At 43.3% G+C, this 21,614-nt stretch overlaps 2 protein-coding genes across 6 annotated transcripts in view; one reads left to right on the top strand and one right to left on the bottom strand.

Moving 5' to 3' along the window:
* Positions 1–8,925, top strand: part of HELLS (helicase, lymphoid specific) — a 22,461-nt gene extending 13,536 nt beyond the window's left edge. For 3 of the 4 annotated variants that reach the window (XM_027649574.1, XM_027649573.1, XM_027649572.1), the window contains exons 15-22: positions 942–1,080; positions 2,526–2,609; positions 2,713–2,832; positions 3,772–3,888; positions 4,835–4,994; positions 6,356–6,452; positions 6,653–6,729; positions 8,398–8,925. In XM_027649574.1, coding sequence (XP_027505375.1) covers positions 942–1,080; positions 2,526–2,609; positions 2,713–2,832; positions 3,772–3,888; positions 4,835–4,994; positions 6,356–6,452; positions 6,653–6,729; positions 8,398–8,495 — 892 coding nt within the window. In that variant the 3' untranslated portion in view covers positions 8,496–8,925. Of the gene's footprint in view, positions 1–941; positions 1,081–2,525; positions 2,610–2,712; positions 2,833–3,771; positions 3,889–4,834; positions 4,995–5,959; positions 6,024–6,355; positions 6,453–6,652; positions 6,730–8,397 lie in introns of those variants that run through there. The other variant, XM_027649575.1, reaches the window with a different exon arrangement.
* Positions 8,926–14,229: 5,304 nt separating this feature from the next.
* PDLIM1 (PDZ and LIM domain 1) overlaps positions 14,230–21,614 on the bottom strand; it is a 44,173-nt gene continuing 36,788 nt past the window's right edge. For both annotated transcript variants that reach the window (XM_027649536.1, XM_027649537.1), the window contains 3 exons: positions 19,503–19,657; positions 16,416–16,533; positions 14,230–14,771 (listed from right to left, as the gene is read on the bottom strand). In XM_027649536.1, the coding sequence (XP_027505337.1) occupies positions 14,585–14,771; positions 16,416–16,533; positions 19,503–19,657 (460 nt within the window). In that variant the 3' untranslated portion in view covers positions 14,230–14,584. The remainder of the gene's footprint in view (positions 14,772–16,415; positions 16,534–19,502; positions 19,658–21,614) is intronic.

Here is a 21,614-nt window from a genome sequence, read left to right as displayed (position 1 = left end):
CTCACTCACTCACTCACTCACTCACTCACTCACTCACTCACTCACTCCCTCCCTCCCTCCCTCCCTCCTCCACCAGCGGGATCAGGGAGAGAATCGGAAGAGGAAAAGCTGGAAAACTTGTGGTTTGAGATAAAGACCGTTTAACAAGGAAATCAAAAGCTGCTCACTGAAGCAAAGCAAAACAAGGAATTAATTCACTGCTTCCCATGGGCAGGCAGATGTTCAGCCATCTTCAGGAGAGTGGGGACCCATCACATGTAACAGTTACTTGGGAAGGCAAATGCCATCACTTTAAGTGTCCCCCACTTCTTCCTTCTGTTAGTGGCTCGTAATTGGTTGAAAGTCCCTTGGGTATAAGGAAAACCAGGTTAATCTTTAGGGTTGAAATGCATTTACTTTGCTAGATTTTTACTATAGTCCAGTGTGGCTTGCAAGAAGAGACAATTAAATATGTTTGTATTAGTTTTATGGTATAGTATGGATCTATGTCAGAGACAGTACTTAGATGCAGAAGAGCTCAGTAGCTGTATTTTGTTGTGAATCCTGCAATGTCTACATGTGACTGAAATGGGATAGGCAGAGAGCTGATTGTGGAATATCTTATGTGTTGCTCCACAGGAGATCTCTTCATGTGTTCTGGAGAGGGCTTGGTTCTGTTCCATTTTGTGCTGGGTGATTTGCACAAGCTAAATTCTGCAAATTACTACTGACTGCCCTTTTGTATTTTAAACCAGTAATGGCACATTGTTGTGCCTTCATTGCCAAGTGTGGCACTATAAGAAGTTTGGTTTGGTAATAGCTTTACTAATTCTGAGGGATTTTGAGGACATTTGATGCAGCATGTGAATCCATTGCTTGATTTTGTTGTGTTTTTTTTTTCTTTTAAATATTTGTAGCATAATGACACCTTCAGTACTAATAAGATGATGTATGTTTTCAAGGCCAGTGGTGGAAGTGAGCATTCCCATGGATTCCGAGGTGAACCTTAAACTGCAGAATATTATGATGTTACTGAGGAAGTGTTGTAATCACCCCTATCTCATCGAATATCCGTTGGATCCTGCTACACAACAATTCAAGGTACATATTTTAAAAGCACTAGAGAAAATTTATTTCAGGCATTAAAAAGCAATAGACTGCGAGCTGATGGCAGTAGAAGAATGACCTTTTCAATGTATTTGGCATATGCCTCCCTGTTGAATTCCAGCAGTATATTGAATCATTGTTTGAAACTTCCTGCAGCAGCCCTTGCAGAGGCCCATTCAGCCTCTCTGCTTATTCAGTCCTTGCACAGTTATGCTGTAGTGTCCTTTACTATGGCAGCGCTCCTCCGCTGGTGGGAAAGTTGTGGAATACAGTAGCTCAGTTCCATTGACTCCAGGTGCTTTAGAGTCTGCCTCAAGGTCTCCTCACAAGGGTTATTTTTTGAAACGTGTTGACCCTTGGTGAACTGTTCATGACATAAATTGTACACACTGCAGGAGGTGCAGCGGTAACATTTAAGTGTGAGTTGTTGAAGGACTGAACCAAGTACAACAGAGTCGTCTGCTTAGAGAATACAGTATCCCTTCTCTTCCTCAAAAGGGGAAGAATCCAAGTTATATCACAAAGGCCAGATGGTACTTTAATCTACACAAAACAGTTGGCAATATAGGAAAGTATGAAGTAATTAAAATTGGAAGAATCTTGGAACAACTGGGTGTTGCGTGCACATTCTAAATGTACGTTTGTGGGCATGTGTAGTCATGTTTTCCTATTTACCTGTGATAACAGGTTCAGCTGCACTCAGGAGCAAGCTGTTGAAGTTTATCAGTTTAAAGTTAGTGTATAGAAAGCAGATACTCCAGTCTGGGGGGTGAGGGAAAATTAGTTAATGTGTAGAAAATGCAGACTCTTTGACAGTTGACACCACCTGCAGGAGTTAGTACCTGCTCAGCCAAATGCATTCAGAATTATTCAGGGTAGCTGCTGTATGGTTCAAACCTTAGTTTGTTTCTATATCCCTGCTCTTGGCCCATAGCAAGAATTAGATCCAACAAACTCTTGAGCAGAAGAGGGGTTTAAGGCCACAATGTGGAAACTTGTGCTGTGAACTTTTTACCTCTTGGCTGATGCGTCGTAACTTGCTCAGCGGTGCCTCCTTGTGTCCAGTAGGTGGAAGCCTTGTGCCTTAGTTACAAGCAGGGAAAGAAACATCAGTGCTCTTCCATGAGGAAAAATTAACAACATCAGGGTTTCTCCTTCTAGAAGTGGGATGAAAACTAATTAGTTTTATTTTTTAAATTATTTGGGCATATGAAATGCCTAATTTTGGGTTCAGTTTAGTTTTATCATGATTTAACTGATTCAAGGTCGTTTGCTGAAGCTAGTGTTGCTTCCAGTCTTAGGCTTTTAGTTAAAAAGGTAGGTGGTGCACGTTTGTTTCTGTGAGAGGCTTTCAGACAGCTGTTTTTGATGCTTCTGAGTTGGGGAAGCCTTTGGTATCCTGCTCTCCTAATATATGATCCCCTCTTCCCTGTTCCAAGGTTGATGAAGATCTAGTAAAGAATTCAGGCAAGTTTCTACTCTTGGACCGAATGCTTCCAGAACTGAAGAAGAGAGGACATAAGGTAAAGCTAAAGATTTGTTGCTGAAGGGGGTGAGGGAGGGAGGAGATACACTTGTCTCCTTATGAACAAAAAATTGTATTGAGGAATCTTTCTGGTTTTGTAGGTCTTGTTGTTCTCACAAATGACTATGATGCTTGACATTTTGATGGATTACTGTTATCTGAGAGACTTCAAATTCAGTCGATTGGATGGCTCTATGTCCTACTCGGAGAGAGAAGAAAATGTAAGTAGGTGTACAAGCCCTTCAGGACTGTTAGCAAATTCTGCTTGTCCCTGTGACACTGGAACATGATTTTGTACAGTATTTAGCCTTTAATAGGCAAAACACATCTATGTTGAAAAGTGTCTTTACTTCTGCTTTGATATCTGCAGCACAGAAATACTAAAGCAATTAGGTGTGCTACTAACCAGTATCTTGGGGTATGCCTGGACTGGTGGGTGCTCATATACTCTGTTTCCACGGTTTTTTTCTGTTCCACTGAGGTGGCTGAAGAAAACTGAACCCCTAAACACTGAGGTTGCTACTGTTAAACCTGATTCGTAAAGAGGAAAGGCTGACTAACATGTCAGCAAGCTATAATGACTTTTATTAAGCTGGCAGAATTTTGTACTGCAAGTTCAGCAAGGCTCTTCTCAGTTCCATGATTTGCTGGTGTCCAGGGGATCCCAGAAGTTATGGGTCTTTTAGAGAGCCTGGGTGTGGGATAATGGTTTCTTTTTCTCTGGTATGATCAAAGTCCTGAAAATTATATACACTCCCAGTTTTCTACCAGAGTGGCTGAAAGTTACAGTCATGTTGGCATTAGACTCTCATTGTATCCAGAAGTAACTATGTCTTTAGACTTTGCCAGCTTGGACAAGGGACACCTTGCTCGTCACTGGATGGTAGATCACGTGGAGGTGAATGTAATTTGGACCATACCTCACTGTAGTCATCTCCACTCTATGTGTTAGACATCTCACTGACTGGAAGCATAAGATAAGAAAACACAGTTGTTTCACTTCTTGGTCTTGTCCTGTCCCAGGTGCATGCAGTGTTTTTTAAAGGCTCTGACAGCTTGTGCTGCATTTTATCTTTTTAAATGTAGGTCTCTCAAAATAAAAGATAAGCTATGGTGTGTTCGATCCATCTGCTTTTTTTAATGGATGAATTCTCTTCCAGATGCATCAGTTTAACACTGACCCTGAAGTCTTCCTGTTCTTAGTGAGTACAAGAGCTGGAGGCTTGGGCATTAACTTAACAGCGGCAGACACAGTTATCATATACGACAGTGACTGGGTATGTTGACAGATTGTTAAACCTAGTGATGTGTGTCATACAGTTCTTTCTCTGTTGCTGCTTTTGACAATCATTTATGAACCCCTTATGGCATAGACCATCTCTATAAAGAGGTGTTACATGAAGATAATAGTATGTAGTGTGTGCAAACATTTTGTGAGATAATACAACCTCATTTGAAAAGTCCTACATTATTGAATACAACATTACAAGTTGGTTTCTAAAACTAGCCTGTTTGAGTTACCAAAAAGCAGGAGGGTTTTTCTGTTGCAGATGCATTTCCTTCTTTTGATTTATTACTTAAGTTTGAATGTACCTGGACCTTCTATGGGTTCCCTGTTTACAACAGCTGCCATGTTAGTCCCAGTCCCTTGAATTTCCTCCTGTGGCTTGCCACACATATTTTAGCTAGCTAGGATTGTACTGCTCCTGTATGTCTGGAGGCTGGGAACAAGAGAGCTATGGAGGTAAATGACTGAGGACCTCTTCACTTTGTTTTAGTAGACAGTGCTGCTGTTGGTATGACTGTTCAGATTCGGAAGAGCTAAAGCACCTTTAGAAATGCCTGAAAACTTTTATAAGTTAAGAAAACTTTTAAAATACTTTTCTTACTCTCAAAAAAAATTTCCACAAACCTACAACTAAAACTCTAATCTAAATCTCTCATTAAACACATCTGTATGGTGAAAACTGCAGCACAGGGTGCAGAAGCATCCAAGCTGGTGGGTTCCTCTGCCTGTGCAGCTACAGCAGCAGAGCTTGTCATGGATGAGCTTAAGAGTCAAAAGATTCAAGAGTCAAGTAGAGTTCTGTTACACAATGTTTCTCCTGCCTACTGCTTCTGCTCTGACTCTCAGCTCACTATTGAAAATGCTGCTTGTGATATGTCCCTTTAAAAAAGGATAATGGCGTAGCTGAATTGTTTTTAACTTGTTTCTTTGCTCAGAACCCCCAGTCAGACTTGCAGGCCCAAGACAGGTGTCACAGAATTGGCCAGACAAAGCCAGTAGTTGTTTATCGTCTTGTGACAGCAAATACTATTGACCAGAAGATTGTGGAGAGAGCTGCTGCCAAGAGGAAGCTGGAGAAGCTGATAATCCACAAAAGTTAGTATCTTTCTTTTATGGTGTCATGTCATGTGTTGCTTCTTCAAATCTCAAGCTGTAACAAATTTCAGCATCCTGTTTGCACCTGTTATAACCACAACAGATGAGTTCTGTTTGAACAATGAAACAGTGCTGAATAGAATAATAGGCCTTGGTTTCATGGATGGAGCAGTGGTGATTCTTGATTATATAGCTGGTCATAGAATGTGATTGGTTTGAAGTGTCTCAGGGATAAATTTTTCTCATACAGAATCTATATGAATTCTGCTTTGCTTCTGTAGCTTACTCTGTGACATTTGGACTGTAGTTCTGCATATGTAGCAATTTCAAAAATTCTCATATTAAGGGGGAAAAAAAGGCATTTTCTTGAGGGCATAAAGGGGCAAAAAGGCCACACCTCTAACTGTCTACTGCATGGTACAATGCTTGTCAAGCCTAAGCTGTGGTTTGTCTCTGGTTTTGGATGATGTTAGCTAATCTTTGTTAGATGCTTACTTTATCCTAGCATTAGCCTTCTTCTTTGTAATGCCTTTGCTACTGCTGTCCTACTATGACTGCTGAGACTGCCATCTGACTTTTTATAGGCATGTTATTGACCAATGTAAGTTTTTTTTTGTTTGGTTTGGGTTTTTTAATTATTTGATTATGGTCCAAACTGAAGCTAAAACCAAAGTGGCACAATGAGCACACAAGAGCACTTGAGCAAGATGAGTGCAGAATGGGCTCTAATAGTATATTCCTGCCATATACTGAAGTATATATAATATTTTATGTGGGTTATTTGGACTGACATCCAGGTTTGTTGTAAATAGGTACTAGCATAGTCTCCAAGAATCCAGCCTGTGTCACGGTATTATTTTGTCATGTCTGTGTATTTCATTAAACTCAGGGCTGGTCTCTGCAAACCACGTACTTTCACATATTTACTGTCTTGCGGTTAATACTGCTTACTTTGTTTCAACCAGCTTACAATACAAAGGGAACAAACCTCAGCATCCACCATCTAACTTTATTTACAATGTTTTTGCTGTAAGTAGAACTAAAGGCTTTTCTTCTCTGTGTGTGCGTGTGTGCATGTTGAATTGGTGTTTCAATCAGTTCTTCTGCATACTATATATATACATACATACACATCATAGAAAGTGAAAGGCCTGCATGTAAACCTTCATGCCATCTGAGTTTTTCTCCAGTTAGACTGTTAGTGTAAGGTGTGTTTATCTGAGGGCTAGAGCAATGAAACATAGCATTAATTCTGATTTGCAAGAGTAATTTGTTCAATACATGCATCCAATATTGATTTAACTATTTACGTTGTTTGTTCCAGTCTCTGTGTACTTTCTTAAAATTTCTTCTTTCTACAGATCAGTTTAAAGGTGGCAAATCTGGCCTAGCACAGTCAAAGAGCTGCCTGGACCCTCAGGAATTAATAGAATTACTGAAATCCAGAGACTATGAGAGGTATGCAGATTTCATGTTTTCTTGGACCATGAGTTTGTAACTAGTAGCTTTCAAGCAGCTCTCAATAGCTCTCTTGTCTTAGGTATGTGGATCTTCTTAGTAGAAAGAATGCCCTAGGGATTCTGCTATGTGGGAAAACTGACTATGCAATACTGACATGCTTTTATCTGTATTAAGAAAGATTATTTCTTCTTCAACAGGGAGGTTAAAGGATCTAAAGAAAAAGTAATAAGTGATAAAGATCTAGAGTTACTTTTGGATAGAAGTGATCTTATTGGTAAGTCTGAGTTTTCATCTCTTTTCTTTATTCAACAGTAAATTCATATTTTGTAAGAGTCTTTATAGTATATAGACTTTATAGTATATAAAGACTCTATATACTATATACTATATTTATAGTATATAGTATATACAAAGCTGCCATAGCTTCACTTCCCTACAGCTGTGTTGTTCATGTGGAAAAGGATATTTTATGGTCCTTTGCTGACATATTCAGTATGGTTTGCTGAAGAGTATTTAAAAGTACTCCAGAAAACCACATTCAGGCATAGTGTGCCCTGAGCATACTGTGAATGAAAAGCATAGATTAGGAAGTGTTCTGCAAAGCAACTTTCAAGGAAAGTTGCTCTAATTGATCAGAATAGAAAATATTCTTAGTAAAGGTTTATTTCAGCAAACTTGTTTAAAAACCTATTTTGATATGATTGTAATGCAAAATATAGTCTAACATTTTTTGGGGAAATAAATCAAGCTTTTCACTGTGGCTTGTCAGTGGATCAACTATTTAAAAAAAACCCCAGCCAAACCACAACTTTTTTTTTTGAGGTTGTCTGCAAATTCTCGTGCTTGATCAGGCCAAAATACTGTTAAAAAAGCCTTGTTTCCTGAGAGAGCAAAAATTTTTGTCCAGTTCATAGATTTAACATGCTTTTGTAAGATTAATAGATTTAGTATGCCTAGTTTCCTTCAGCATCTTTAGCAGAACAATCCTCAAAGCACAGATGCAGAAAAAAACCCAGTCATTACAGAATTTAGAAGTAAAAATTATAGCCTTAAATAAGTGTGCTGTGTGTAGTTTGCATAAAATAAATCTGCCTTAAGAAATTTTTGCTATATTTTATATAATTTAGGAAAAAAGTTTAAGACCTTGTTCTATAAAACTGCTTATGTCAGTTAACTGACTGCTAATATAGGAAATTATTCTTGGTGCATGGATAATATGGTCCACCTCTATCTTTACAAGGTCAGACTTCAAAACAATCTCATTTCTCTTTTCAAGTTGAAGAAGGTGCCATTTATTTTGTGTTATTACTGTGCATCATATTTATCATGGTTGCTTTTTTATTTCTTGCCTATACTAAGCAAAATAACTATAATAAAGTTGTCAAAAAATGTTAATACGAAGATATTAGTCTAGCATTATGTACTGAATATTTACTGACGTTAACTGCAGTTAATGCTTTAGAAACTGAAATGCCACCTTCCACCCTGATAAGCCATAATTATTAAATTTTATATGAATAAATAGGGTTTTATTAGCTTTAAATTCACTGGAAGGGCATCATAGTGATGGCAAGTGCTAGGAAAACAAGTTGCAGGTCTTTAAATTTTAGAAAAGAATATTACTTATCAGGGCTGTAACCTTTTCTGTTTCTCCTAGTAATTTCACTAAATAGGTTTACTGCATTCTGGATTTTTTTTCTCTGGAAAACGAGGCCATTTCAGGCAGCTTTTAGAACTGTTTATTTCCATTCAGATTTAGCCAGAGATGTTGGAATTTTTTTCTAGAAGTATACAACTGAAAAATATTTTCAAATACAAACTTAGCGGCAAACTGTTGATGAAGGAGCAAAATGGTTTAATCAATTTGTTTTCCAGATCCCAAGAAAAAATGTGTCTGCTATATCACTTGTTATTGCTGACCTTTGTTTTGTTTTAATCTTAGATCAGATGAAGACCTCTGAAAAAATGAAAAAGGAAAAAATGGGTGTCTTCAAAGTCCTGGAAGAGTCATCAGAGTCCAATGGAGAATGTGTATTTTAATGTGCAAATGCGGCCTCTGTGTAGTCTTGCAGATCTTCCAGAGATGTCACTTACACCTGATCCTTGATGCTGACTTCCTTTACAGCCTCGTTCAAATCCCTTGTGTTCTTCCAGTGCATTTTAACATGTTCTAGAGTATAATGCAGGTGATAGTTTGTTGTAGCTTTAGTAGACTCGCACAAAGAAAACGAGCATATTTCACACTCACACCTAGTTCTTGTGCTCAGTGGTAAAACCTGGCAGATTTGTGTAAAAAAAAAAAATCTTCCTGTGGAAGTCCTAAACCACCATTTATTTTCGTTTAAAATATGGTGTCAATTATGGTTGTATTTGGGAGAGAACTTGCGCCTTTGTTCAAGCCATTTGTGTAGCTTCTGTTTTTAACTTCTGCTAATTATTTTGGTTAAATAAATATCTGTTTTGTTCTAAAGGTCTAGGGATTTTGGCTTCTTAAATAAGCAAAGCTTATTTTGTGTCCATTAATTCACACTTTCCTACTCATTTAGCACATTAGCTAATCTCACATTTGAAAAACAAACCAACCCCCCCATTAGCATGGTACTGCTGGATCCACCACTTGCCTTTTGGTGAAGAAATTTTTCCTAATATGCAATCTCAGCCTTTTCTGGTCCAACTTGAGGCCGTCTCCTCTTGTCCTGTCATTTGTTACTTGGGAGAAGAGACCAACACCCACCTTGCTACAACCTCCTTTCGTGTAGTTGTAGAGAGTGATGAGGTCTTCCTTCTCCAGGCTAAACACCCCCAGCTCCCTCAGCCACTCCTTGTAAGACTTGTGCTCCAGACCCTTCACCAGCTTCTTGCCCTTTTCTGGACACACTCCAGCACCTCAATGTCCTTCTCATCGTGAGGGGCCCAGAACTGAACACAGTATTGGAGGAAACAGGCAGCTTTTAAACTTTCAGCTCTGGTTTGTGAAAATGTCATCCAGGTGTCATTAGAAGCTGCGGTCATGGAATTGCAGCTGGAGCTGTCACACTTGCAGTTGTACTAGTTATGCCAAGGTATAGATAGCACCTACCTTATCAGACTGCAGAAAATAGTTTTCACTCACTTCATGATCATTTGCTCTGCACAAAAAGTAATCTGTTGGCCTGATTTAGAGAAAGTTATTTTGTAATAGAGATATTTCGCCATACCTTTCTGAGGGGACAGCTAAATCTGTTAAGTTAATGAGTAGGCTGGCTTTGACCTTTGCCTGTTGAAAGCCCTGTTTGGTCGTTAATTGCTGAAGACAAAAGTTGCTACGTTTTCTGCTCAGTTACTAGCCTGAATAATGCAAAGTCCAACATATGCTGGCTCCACTTGTATTTACATTTACACACTATGGTACTCTTCTTCATGCAGCCTTTAATTCTAGTGAGGACCTATACAAGATTTGAGTAAATGATTGTGCTGGTTTTGGCTGGGATAGAATTAGTTTTCTTCACAGTGGCTGGTATGGGGCTCTGTTTTGGATCTGTGCTTTACACAGGGTTGATAGTCTAGAGATGTTTTTGTTATTGCTGAGCAGGGCTTGCACAGAGCCAAGGCCTTTTCTGCTTTTCCTGCCACACTGGTGAGGAGGCTGGGCGTGTGTAAGGGGCTGGGAGGAGACACAGCTGGGGCAGATGACCTGAACTGGCCAAAGGGATATTCCAGACCACATGGCATCCTGGTCAGTATATAAAGTGGACGGAAGAAGGAGGAAGGGGGGACATTCAGAGTGATGTGGTAATGTGCAAAATAAAAAAGAAGAGTTTTTACCCCAGATCCAGCACAACTAATAACAATTGCTGCCTTCCTAAAAATGCATAAACTAGCATTAATGCTAATGGTAACACTAGTGAAATGGAGAGTTTATCATTGTTTATCAGTGTGTGGAGCTTGATGTTATTTAGAGAGACTTTGCAGAGCTGTGGCTGCTTTTCTAGCCCTCCTTCAGAAAGTGAAAGCAATGCATATTTTTTGCTTGCTGTCAGGGAGGAGCGCCATGTCCTCATCCGTATTTTTTTTTTGCTCCAAAAGTACTACAAATATCATTGCTTAAAGCAAGCATGGTACTACCTTCTTAGCACAACCTTGCATTTCTTATTCCTGCAGTCCAGAGTAATGACTGCACTTGCTACACCTGAGCTCTGAAGGGGCATTGCTGCACTGAATGCCTACAGGCAGAGCAAGGCGTGCTCCAAAGGGGGCTGGTGTTTCAGAAAGCAGCCTTTCTTCCTGCAGATGGATGGTGGGGAACACCACAAGGAAAGGCAATAATGAAAATGTGAGAATCCTATGGGTTGGGGGTGACTGGTGCTAACAAATTGTTCATTGTGAAATAATGTCCCCCTGACTGTTCATTAGAGAGAGAAAATATTTCAGTGGATACAAGACAAATTATTGAAGCATAGATTTATCCTGGTGACTTGGAAGCAGTGCTCCTGTCCTCTCTGCACCCAGATACATCGAGCTCTTGTTCTTCTGTCTTCTTTGTGGATGTTTGAGTTCTGAGACCCAAATGCATGGACAGAAATGTGGGGTCTTGGCTTGCTCGTGTGTTGCTACTGTGTGTCTGTTGGCAGGTTTTCTTTTTCCAAAATTTTTCCAGGTGATGACAAGAAAACGTGTGGTAAACTCATCTAATGTTAGAATATATTTAATGGCATTTCACCAGCACTCAAATGTACTCTGTACATGCCAGCATCCAGGTGTTTTTACTTACCTGCCTTAGCAGTGATGTTTGAGCTGCCAAGACCCTGCCTTGACAACCTGAACCATTAGCAAATGAAACTTGCATGTGAGAGCTGGAGCAACTGGCCATGCTGCTCAGTGGTGTTTTGCTGGGATAAGGGTGGTGCTGATGGTGTGGGCTGTGAGAAGGGGACAATGAGAGGGAGGTCAGTCTTGAAGATAGTGTTGGGGTTTTTAACCCATTTCTGTCAGTTTTATCTCTTGGGATCAGCTCTGTCAAGTTACTGCCACCAGCAGGGTCTTTTTAACTGTGTAAACAGTTTTAAAAATAGTGATTCCTGTTCAGGTCAGAAGAGAGCTTTGCTACTGTCCCACATGAGCCCTCTTCTCCAGCCTGCCATGGCCTGCAACTCCTCTTGTGGCTGTGCCATGTGGAGGAGGCTCCCACCAGCTATCAGGGAACAGCAGGGCACCAACGTCTACTGCACAAGGAAAAAGGTGGATGTGGCAGTGGCAGGGAGGGACTGCAAATGGAAACCCAAGTAATCAGTGTTAAAAATGACAGATTGTGCTTTGTGCTGTGCTGCCCACCTTCATGAGACAGTCCTGGCAGGATACTTGTGAACTTATAAACTGCCCAACACACTTCACATAGGAACCTGCTATGTATTTCTTACATTGTTAACCTCTGAAGCAGGCTGCTCAGTGTGGTTGCAAGGCATGAGTGACCCCATTTAACCTATTTTGTTATTGTTGACAGACTGCAGCTGCCAACTGTTAAACTCCAGAGGAATTTGGAAAGTCAGACTACAGTGAACACTGCAGTTGTCAAATATTTTGTCCTGCATCATAAAAAATTAATACATTCCTCTTCTCAGCCAGCTACAGCAAAGACTGATCAAAGTCCTCCCCAAGTAATGAATGTGAATTGCCTCAGCTAACCCGTTCCCACAGCAATAAACTGGATCAACAGTGGCATCCATGTTAGAAACTTACACTTCCAGAGCTATCCTACAAATCTTTTGTAGTTCCCGACTCCTGCGTCAAGCCCCACACAACTGGTGTTTTCCCAGCACTGCTGCCAGCAGGAGCTCGGACAGGCGATAAAGCAGCGGCTCTGCACAAAGCAGGGCTTGTCGCCTGTTTGCAGCGCAGCGCTGGGGTGGGGAGGGCAGGGGAAATGCCAGGCACGGCTCAGGCTCTTCCGTCCTCACCCCCAGTGCGAGAGCAAGCTCAGGAGGTTATCTGGAATGAGCCCTCTTTTGCTGACAGACGTTTGTAGCGACTTTGCAGGTGCTCGTGGGCTAAGCCCATGCTCCGGGGCCGGGACACAGAGCACCAGATGGCCTCGGCAGCCGGTGTTCTCCCCGAGCCAGCCTGCTGAGAGGGCGGGCAATGTGGAGTGTGCAGTGCTGGGAACAGCCATGGCCCCACAGCGGGGCCTGAGGCTGGTCTGCAATGCAGCCAGAGCAATTTGTGCCTACAGGGTTCTCCTTCACCCTCCAGGTCTGTGCTTTCCACCACTGCACTGGCTTATTGTCCAGTCTGGCCACCAGCACTGCAGCATGGAGAGCCTTTCCCTGCAGAACTGTGCTGAAGAGGGGAGGGAATTAACCCCCATTAGCAGCAGTGAGGGGAGATGTCATCCCAGCAGGCCAAAACACCCCTTCACTCTCACCTTGAAAAACAAAGCCACTTATGGTACTATCTGGAGTTTGTGCAGCTGTGTGTGCCACTGCACAGAAAAGCCAGGCTTTTCCCAGGGATGAGCTGGACAAGGAGTTTGCTGGTTGAGCTATGGCATCCTTTGTTGCTTGCCACTGCCCATAGAAGGAGCCTGTGGGGACGAACTAAATTTAGCTGGGTTGGTGAATTAGTCCCCTCCCCAACATGCCTAAGAGCTGCACAGTTTATCTGAACAGCAGGGGGTTTACAGCCTTTGTGACAGGTCAGCTTTAACTCACACGAGGACTGGCTTTGGTGTTGTAGTTTGAGTTTGGGTTTTTTGTTATGATTTGGTTTGGTTTTTTGGGTCTTTTTGAAAGGCAGCTGTGCTGTGGTGAGATTAATTGTGAAGGAGAGGGAACAGAGGGCGCAGCAGTACAGCGTTACTGAAGACAGCCAGGACTTTTCAGGACAGGGACATGACCCTGGCTGTAGCTGTTGCAGACTCACCCACTAACCCTGTGCCTGCCAGAGAGGGCCTGTGTGGGGATTACAAACTCTTCTGTTTTCAACCACTGGCAATTAGTTTTAAGGGAAAGATGACGCTACATCAGAACTGTTAATTTTTATATCATTAGGAACAGCCAGCATCTCATTTAGAGGTATGAGCAGAGAAATAACCACTGCAGAACACCTCTATGCTATATGTGGGTGGAGGTTCTGCTGCTCAGGCACCATCAGCCCGTCGTCCAGTGCACAAGGGGCATGTGCTCCCATCTGCATCAACTGCAATGGCACCCTCCAGCAGCTGTGCACAGCAGCAGCACAGGGAACAGGGTATTCCCTTGGGCAGCCACACCACCGAGGACTGTCCCAAATGTCTGCAGACATGAACAACTATGGCCATGGGGTCCACTCTGAATTGGATGAGGGATGTGCAGTGGCAAGAACCACCCTGCACCCAGTCCCAAGGGGGAGCCAGAACAGGGTCTATGGCCACTCAAACCTTCCCCTCTTTGCTCTAGAATTCCCTGGTTTCCAGCAAGCATCAAGTGAACATTTTTTCATAGAGCTGTTTCTGACTTTGGGGAACGAAGGGGCATCTGGGTGATGCAGTAGCAGGAAACATTGACATCTCTGGGTGCTGCACACAGAGGCAGCTCTTGGCTGCCTTGTACAAAGAACAAGCCACCAGTGCAACCACGGTCTGAAGCCTGGCTGTGCCCACCTGGCCCTTGCTGGGTGCCAGCAGGCAGCTGAGTCTGACTTAACTTTGTAAATCCCTCCCATTATTCTCTGGGATAAACACAGCCAGGCACTGGGCACCTCCTTTGCTGCCCAGGGAACCCCAATCCAGTGCACAAGGGAAACAGCAGAAAGCGGACACTTCTGCTTTGTGGATTCACCCCGTTTATTGAAGGCAAACAGAAGGCAAATAACGGGGACACAGAAAAGTTGTAATCTGACTTTGGCCTCTGATTTTCCTGTGTGATTGACAGCATAAAGGAGGGGGGGAAAATCTGTGTATTAAAAAAAACCCCAAACAGTGAAAGAGGGGATGAAAAAACGTTGGACAATTAGTGACATCTTGTGAACAGATGGAGGATTAATAATGACAAGGAAATTCAAAGCCATGCCTAGCATTCCTTATTGCAAATAAGATTCTGCAGGGGGCAGGGATAATGCTTTCCAAGGAAAAGCAGCAGAGGATAAACCATCCACATTGGCTTTGTGAGCAGCACGATTTACTTTGGGAAGACAGTGACCACCTCGTAGCCCTCTGGGGGAACCACCCGCTCCCGCGCGTGCTTCTCACAGTAGATTTGGTCTTCCACGAAGAAGTGTCCTTTCTGCTTCAGATTGGTGCCACAGTCACTGCACACATAGCACTCGGGGTGACGTTGCTTGTCTCGGATCTTCACAAACATCCCTCTGGGGAAGGAACCAGCACCCCTCAGTGCCAGGTGCCCACCACCACCTCCCTTCTCCTCAGCCACCTCCCACACAGCCCAGACCCACATCAGCCCTGAAGGTGGACCATTTTCTCCTGCTCCTGACAAGTCAAAGTATAGGCTCTACCTCTGGTCAGGCAGATGTTAACAGCACTTTTAGAAGCCCAACATGTGCTGGCATGGCAGCCCTCATCTAGAAGGTGTTTCCCAGCACTGGCCTGCCTAAGTTTCACTGGGACAGTCCTATCACCTGTGGTGGCAAGAATTACTGTGGTGGCATCTTTAGCTGATGGCTAAAGCACTCGAATGCCCAGGATCAAATAGCAGACCACCTGGGGGAGCAAAATCCAGGTCCAGAATAAGCAGATGGGAAAATCCAGAAATGACTGCCTGTCAACAGCCAAGGTGGATGAAGGCTGCTCAGCGAGCCACTGCCTTTTTGCTAGTGATTGACATGCCAAGTACATGTGGGAGAAGCACAGATCCTGGTTCTGATCTCTAGCACTGCTGCTCAGGAGTTGCAGTGAATGGAACTAGCCAAATATGGGCCAGCCCTTACTGGAAAACTTCATAGCTTAACCCAGCAGATGATGAGGAAAACTACACAGCAACTCATTAACTACCACCAGCCACAACACAACAATTTTCCAGTATTGTTTTGTTCCAGCAGCCATCTATATTTTCCATAATTCATTAGTTTTGAGTGCTATTCATAGCTCTGTGTTTTCTCTCCAGATCTACCCAGCTGGTAGAATAATTATAGGGTTTGTCTCTCATTCATATTTTACAGAGTATGGATTGCCTCTGTAATGACTCTGCTGGTCGAGGTGCTCCAAGCATGCCAGGACCAGGCAATCACAGTGCAGTGGGTCTCAGCAACAATCTGACAGCTTGTGGTGGGCAGCACTGGAGAAATTGGAATTCTTCCATGACAGTGCAGGTGGGCTACCAGTACTCGACTTTTGTAGTCAAGTGTTAAGGGGGTTGCAGGGAAGAATATGTGGTTGAGAAACTGAACAATAACTCAGAGACATGAGTTGGGTCCCTCATGCTGTCACACATAGTACAGCAGCTCTGTATCAAACCCAAACCCCTGCTGTGCTGGAAGCTGGATTTTACCCACATAAAGACAACAAAAAATATGTCTGTGCAGACACAGTAGAGGTGTGTGCTCCTACAGGAGAGCAGGGAGCAGAACACAGCTCTACTGGTCCCCATTGCCTCTGACCACCAAGGTAAGTCATCCTACCACATCTGGGAGCACCAAGACATGAAATGCATTAAATACACAGGCCCTGAATGGAAAGGTCATTTTCTTTCCAGGTTATGTAAATAGATTTCAGGTAAGAAGCAAAACACTGCAGCAACAACTGCTTTGAAGTTCGTCTCAGAGGGACTTGCTTTGGTTTCCATTGATATGGATCTGTGGATGGAAACCCAGCTCCTACCTCACTGCAGGGGACTGCCACATTAGCATTATTAAAGCTGGTGAGAATAACTGTGCCATGAGCTGGCTCCTGGGTGCACTGGATGTGGGTAAGTGAAGTGGTTTGGGTGCGGTACCTCAGCCCCTCGCACAGGCATGGGATGCTTGGCTTGCAACCCCAGGGACAGGCTTACTTACACAATGCCAGATCCACACTTCTCACACATGGGCAGCTTCTGGGCATTCCCAATCGATGAGGCCACCTTTGTGGTGGGGGCTTTGACACTCCTAAATCCAGATGGTTTGGTAGGGTCTCCTGGAGGTGGAAGAAAAGTGCTTCAGAGCGTGTGAGCTGTGTGGCTGAAGGCTATTCCACCCAAGCCAATGCTGTGCTGGGGGCATGATGTTCTTTAATCCCAGCTCTGAGGCAGGGATTCATGCATGGAAAGTGAGCAGGGATTTAGGGATGTGTGGGGAGGAGGGAGAGAAGGGACACAGCTGAACCTGGCCCTGGAAATTTGAGGGCCTGAGGGCAGTCAGATGAGTCTCTTCTCATCTTAAAAGCCCATCAGACTTCAGCTGATGTGTTTCACATGCACAGATGCACAAAGCAAAGCAAAGCCTCAGCCCCAGCCTTGGCAGCACTCAAATCTGCCTGATGTGTCCTGATCACACACTCAGGATCAAGCTTATTTCCAGATTTGGGCTCAGAAAGACATGGGTGTCCTGGCAAGCTAGGGAGGGCTGTCACAGTCCTTTTCCAGTCTGCTGTCTGCTATACAGTGGAGCTGGCTGCCCCAAGACTCCTGCAAGATTTGGTTAATAAAATCCGTGTTCTTGTAGAGCCCTGAGACACCGGGGATAACCTTGCACACCCCTGCTGCTGCGTAACATGCTCCAGGGATCTCCCTAGTGCAACTTCCCTGGGCAGGGATGTTCTGCAGGGCCTTAGCAGGAGACATGTGCTGACCTGGATGCCTAAAACAGCAGTGGATCCTAGATGTGAGATACGAGGCAAGCCTTTAAATCTGCAGGGAAAAAGGAGCCTCTTATAAAATGACACCAGTGATGGGACATCTTATCTATATGGCCTTTGCAAGGGGTTTCACACAAGAGAAGGAGGCTTGCTGAGACTTCCATGATATTTCACCAACACACCTTGGACTGGGAGGAACATTGATAAAAACCCTTCTGACTGGTGTCAAACCAAGAGCACATTTACAATGAGTGTTCCTGCTGCAAGGGGCAGAAAACCCTCCAAAGGCACACCCTAATGACCAGCAAGGTCGTCAGGGACACGTCACAGCCCAGAGCAGTATCACTGATAGAAGAGCTGAAGGAAAAAGGGGTGAACTGCCTACCACACCTCCCTGTCACCACTGCTCACCCATGGCGCAGGTAATGCTGCACTGGTTTGCCTTTGGGGCAGCCTTCAGCTCAGAGGTTTACACCCAGTGCAGAGATGCTGGTCAGAGGTGCAAGTTCCTTAACCCTCCAAACACAGCAGGAAGCACCTGGCCTCCAACAGAGTTGCTGCAAGTGACTCTCACTGGGAAGGATGCAGCAGCAACCACATTTTCAGACTCTTCCCTATCACCTCTGCCCAATCCCTCTGCTTCAACCAGCACTTTGCTCATATCAGCAACACTGACAGCATGTTTTTAAATCTCTCTAAAGGAATCAGATTAATCAAATACCTGCAGGAAACATGACAGGTTCCACCCTGTGAAACACTCTCCACTTAGGAGTACAGGGTCAAGTCTAACCACAGACCAGTCATGGTGCTTCCAAACACCCATGCCCATGCTCAGCCCCTGGGGCCAGGCTCTCAGCTGGTGTAAGTCAGTGCAGGATACAGTCATCGATGCCCCAGGGGACTTGTCCCAGCTGCTCACAGCTGCTATTTCACAAGCCGTTGCCTGGAGACAGGCTGGGAGAAGCCGCCATCGATGTGCCATTTATCCACTGATCGCAGGACATGCTCTGACTCAGCAGCAGTGTTTGAGGCTGGCCCAGCAGCACAGGAGGCTGGGGCACTGTCTCCTCGGGGACAGACATTCCTTTGGGGCTGTGTAACCTCCCGGCCCAGCTCCCCAAGGGTGATTATCAGCTCACGGTGGAGTAATGCCAAAGCCTATCCTGGCCTGTGATCCGGCAGGCAAACCTTGTGCCAGAGAATCCCAATAATGCTGCAAATCTTCAAAGAAAGATAAAACAGAGAGGCTTTTGCTTCTTATCTTCTTCAGCACTACTAAGCACAGGGGTGGACCTCGGCTCTGTGAGAAGTCCCGGCTATTCCAGTCCCTTCCATGCAGGAGCTGAACCCTGAGGGCAAGCTGCAAACACTCAATATTTAAAAGACACTTTTGGGTAGGTATTTTAACAGCATATTAAAGACTCAAAGATTCTGGTTTCTTTATTCCTATTGTTTCCTTATGTCCTTCATTTTGCTGTTTCCTTACAGATCCCTCAGACCTACTAGCACTTGGCTGATCTGTTTCTCTTTGTGGCGAACATCTCAGCACCAGGCTTTTGTTGGATTAAACTGAACGTACCACTGCCAGGCTAATAACACAACAGACAGTCTCAACTGGCCTAAGGAAAAATAAAGGTCATTCTTGGAATTCTTTTCCTATTCATTTGTTTACTTTATTTTATTTAAGGGGAGAAGAGAGTACAATTTGGCCCCCAACTACGTTAATTGGCTTTTTTATCTTAAACTCTATAGCCCTGAACTGTGCAAGTCCAGATGTCAGATCAAGAATGCCAAGCAGAGAGAATTTTCAGAGGTTAAAAGCTATGAACTGCTCATGACTCAGCTTCCATATTACAGTCAGCTGCAGAAGTGGATCTTTTTTCTTGTGTAGGGGATTCGAGTTCAGAAGTATTAGGATTCACTGAAGAGCACTATCTTGTGTTACCATCCAAAGTCTTGAAATGTCTTTAATCAGTGAATGTTATCTTAAAGGTGGCCAAACTTTACAATGTATAGAAGAATTCTTGTGACTTTTAAAATTCCTTCTTGATAACTAAATGTTGCAGAGATTTATTTCTTAAGCAATGATATGGGCCCATAGACACTGAAACTAATCCATGAGAGAAGGAGTCAAATTAGTGGCAGTGTCTGTAGATTTCTGTAGAAATAACCTACACATGCTATCTTGAACAATCAACCGCTAAGGAAGGAAAATAAAGTTTTAAATGTTACTCTCGAACAGTGTACATGGTCCAAGGAATGGCAGAAGGGAAGAGCACACTCAGATCAAGTGTGCTGTAAGTACTTACCTTTCTCTTCTGACTCCAAGATCTCTTGCAACACAAGGAATGAGGCAGACTGTCTGGGTGGCTCATTTGACTCTTGATTCTCCTGAAGCATCTTGTAAACCTCAGATTCTCTGCCTATGGCACTGCTGCCTGGGGGCTGACTATGCTGATCTAAACTGAGGAAGGAACAGAGAATACTCTTGTTAAACAGATAAACACTAAAGCCAATCCCCCTAGCAAAGTTTTCACAATGCATCATATGACTGAAGAATGAATGCACATAACAAATGCACAACAGGAGGCCATAAATGCAGAGGTGCTGGATGTGCTCACACAAGTCAGTGCAGCCCGGGTGTGGGGTCACACTGGGCTGTCTGTGTTCATTACTGTGAACAGGTTCTCACCGACAACCCTCAGCCAGTTCCCAAGTGTTCTCCCTGCTTCACAACAACGATATACTCCAGGAACTAAAGCTTTCTGCCCAGGAAATCACTGCTCTGTTAACAGGAAAATAAAGAACTCATGTGCTGGGATGGGAATCCCATATGGTAGCCGTGCCATCCATGCATGTGCCTTGCATGCATAAATTACCTTACACTGCTACTGTACACCAGTGTGAATCTCAAACTAAGTAAAGTTTATTCTATTAAAAAGAAATATTTACCACTACCCTATGAATTAGTTCTAAATGCCACCTTCACAAAGTAAAAGCTGTAGAATCTAACTAGAAGATTCTCTGATTAGCAATAACTTAATCTGTTTTTCAAGTGAGTGTTATTATTTCCATTTTAAAGGTGGAAGCTCTGAGCCACAACCCATTTACAGCATTTAACTAAGGTTAATGAGCAGGTCAAGGGCAGAGGAGATTTCTGCCTGCTAAGGCTAGGCCCTCCTTTCAGCTGTCCCCGAGGTGCTGCTGTCACCCCTCATGTCAGGAGGGACTTGCACCCTCAGCCTAGAGCCTGAGGTGCTTCAAGGGAGGCTTTTCACAGTGCAGAATGGCAGAAAGGGCAGTCATTGTGCCACTGGAAGGGTCTTCACGGAAAAAAAGGAGGCTGGAGGCAGTACCTAGGATGTTCTCCACATCCAGTGGGTACCTGATAAACTACAGGCTTAAACTGCAGGAGGATATTTAGCATATCCCTTGGGAAAAGTTTTCCAATGGACACTGAAATACCAGAGGAGATTGCCATGGACAGGTGAGCAACCTCCATACTAAAGGATTTAAAAACAGTCTGGACAAATATCCACTGGGAATTATTTAAATCAACGGTTTAAATTGCTAAATGCTGGGCTAGGGGATGGACTGAAGGACAAAGGAAGTTTCTGCCTGCCTTGTGTTCTGTAGCTGCAGTAAAACATATACAACAAAATGAGATATCTGACAAGTCTCCTCTGATGGTTCAATTCTATAATGCAGTCTTAAAAATCTAAATTGTCTATTCGGTTTCACCATTCCTGTACTCTGTGATTGCCTGAAAAGTACATAAACATCCTGAAGTTCAGACTAAATTGCAGAGGGAAATCCTTTTCTTGAGGAGGCAGCTGCATACTTTCCATGCCAATGTGCAATTGAGTCATCCAGGAGTTACTCTACATAATAAACTCTTCAAGCATCAGAGGTAAAATCATCAAATGTGTTATAAAATGCTATTTCCATAAAAAGAATTTAATAAAATGTTTCCATATTTAGTAATTTTCAGAGGAGCAGGAAGCACAGACATGCAAGCAACTGAAACTTTGAATCTGAATCTCAGGAATTCTGAATTACTGAAGCCTCTCACCCAAAATAAAATAATGACGTGCCTTCTATTAGACAGAGAATGTCCCATGCTCCACATTACATTCAGCTTATGTAAACTCATATACTCCCACCACTCTATCCACCCATAAAATCATTACGCAAGAAGCCTTTCATTGCAGTTTGCATGCTAAGAATGTTTCAATAACATGCATCCAAAAAGCAAAGGCTAAATCATCTTAAAGAGCACTAGAGTCAAACAAAGCCATCACATTTTAACCATGCACTGTGGTAGTGGAAAATACACAAATCAACTCTCCCAGAGATGCACTCTATACATACACTTACATATACAAGACTTCCAAAAGGCTATAAAAAAACCCCAAATCCTA

Source organism: Corapipo altera, unplaced genomic scaffold (assembly GCF_003945725.1).
Source record: "Corapipo altera isolate COAL_440 unplaced genomic scaffold, ASM394572v1 53, whole genome shotgun sequence".
Lineage (NCBI taxonomy): Eukaryota > Metazoa > Chordata > Aves > Passeriformes > Pipridae > Corapipo > Corapipo altera.
The sequence above is the reverse complement of the archived record's forward strand: the minus strand, read 5'-3'. Positions and strand labels throughout refer to the sequence as shown.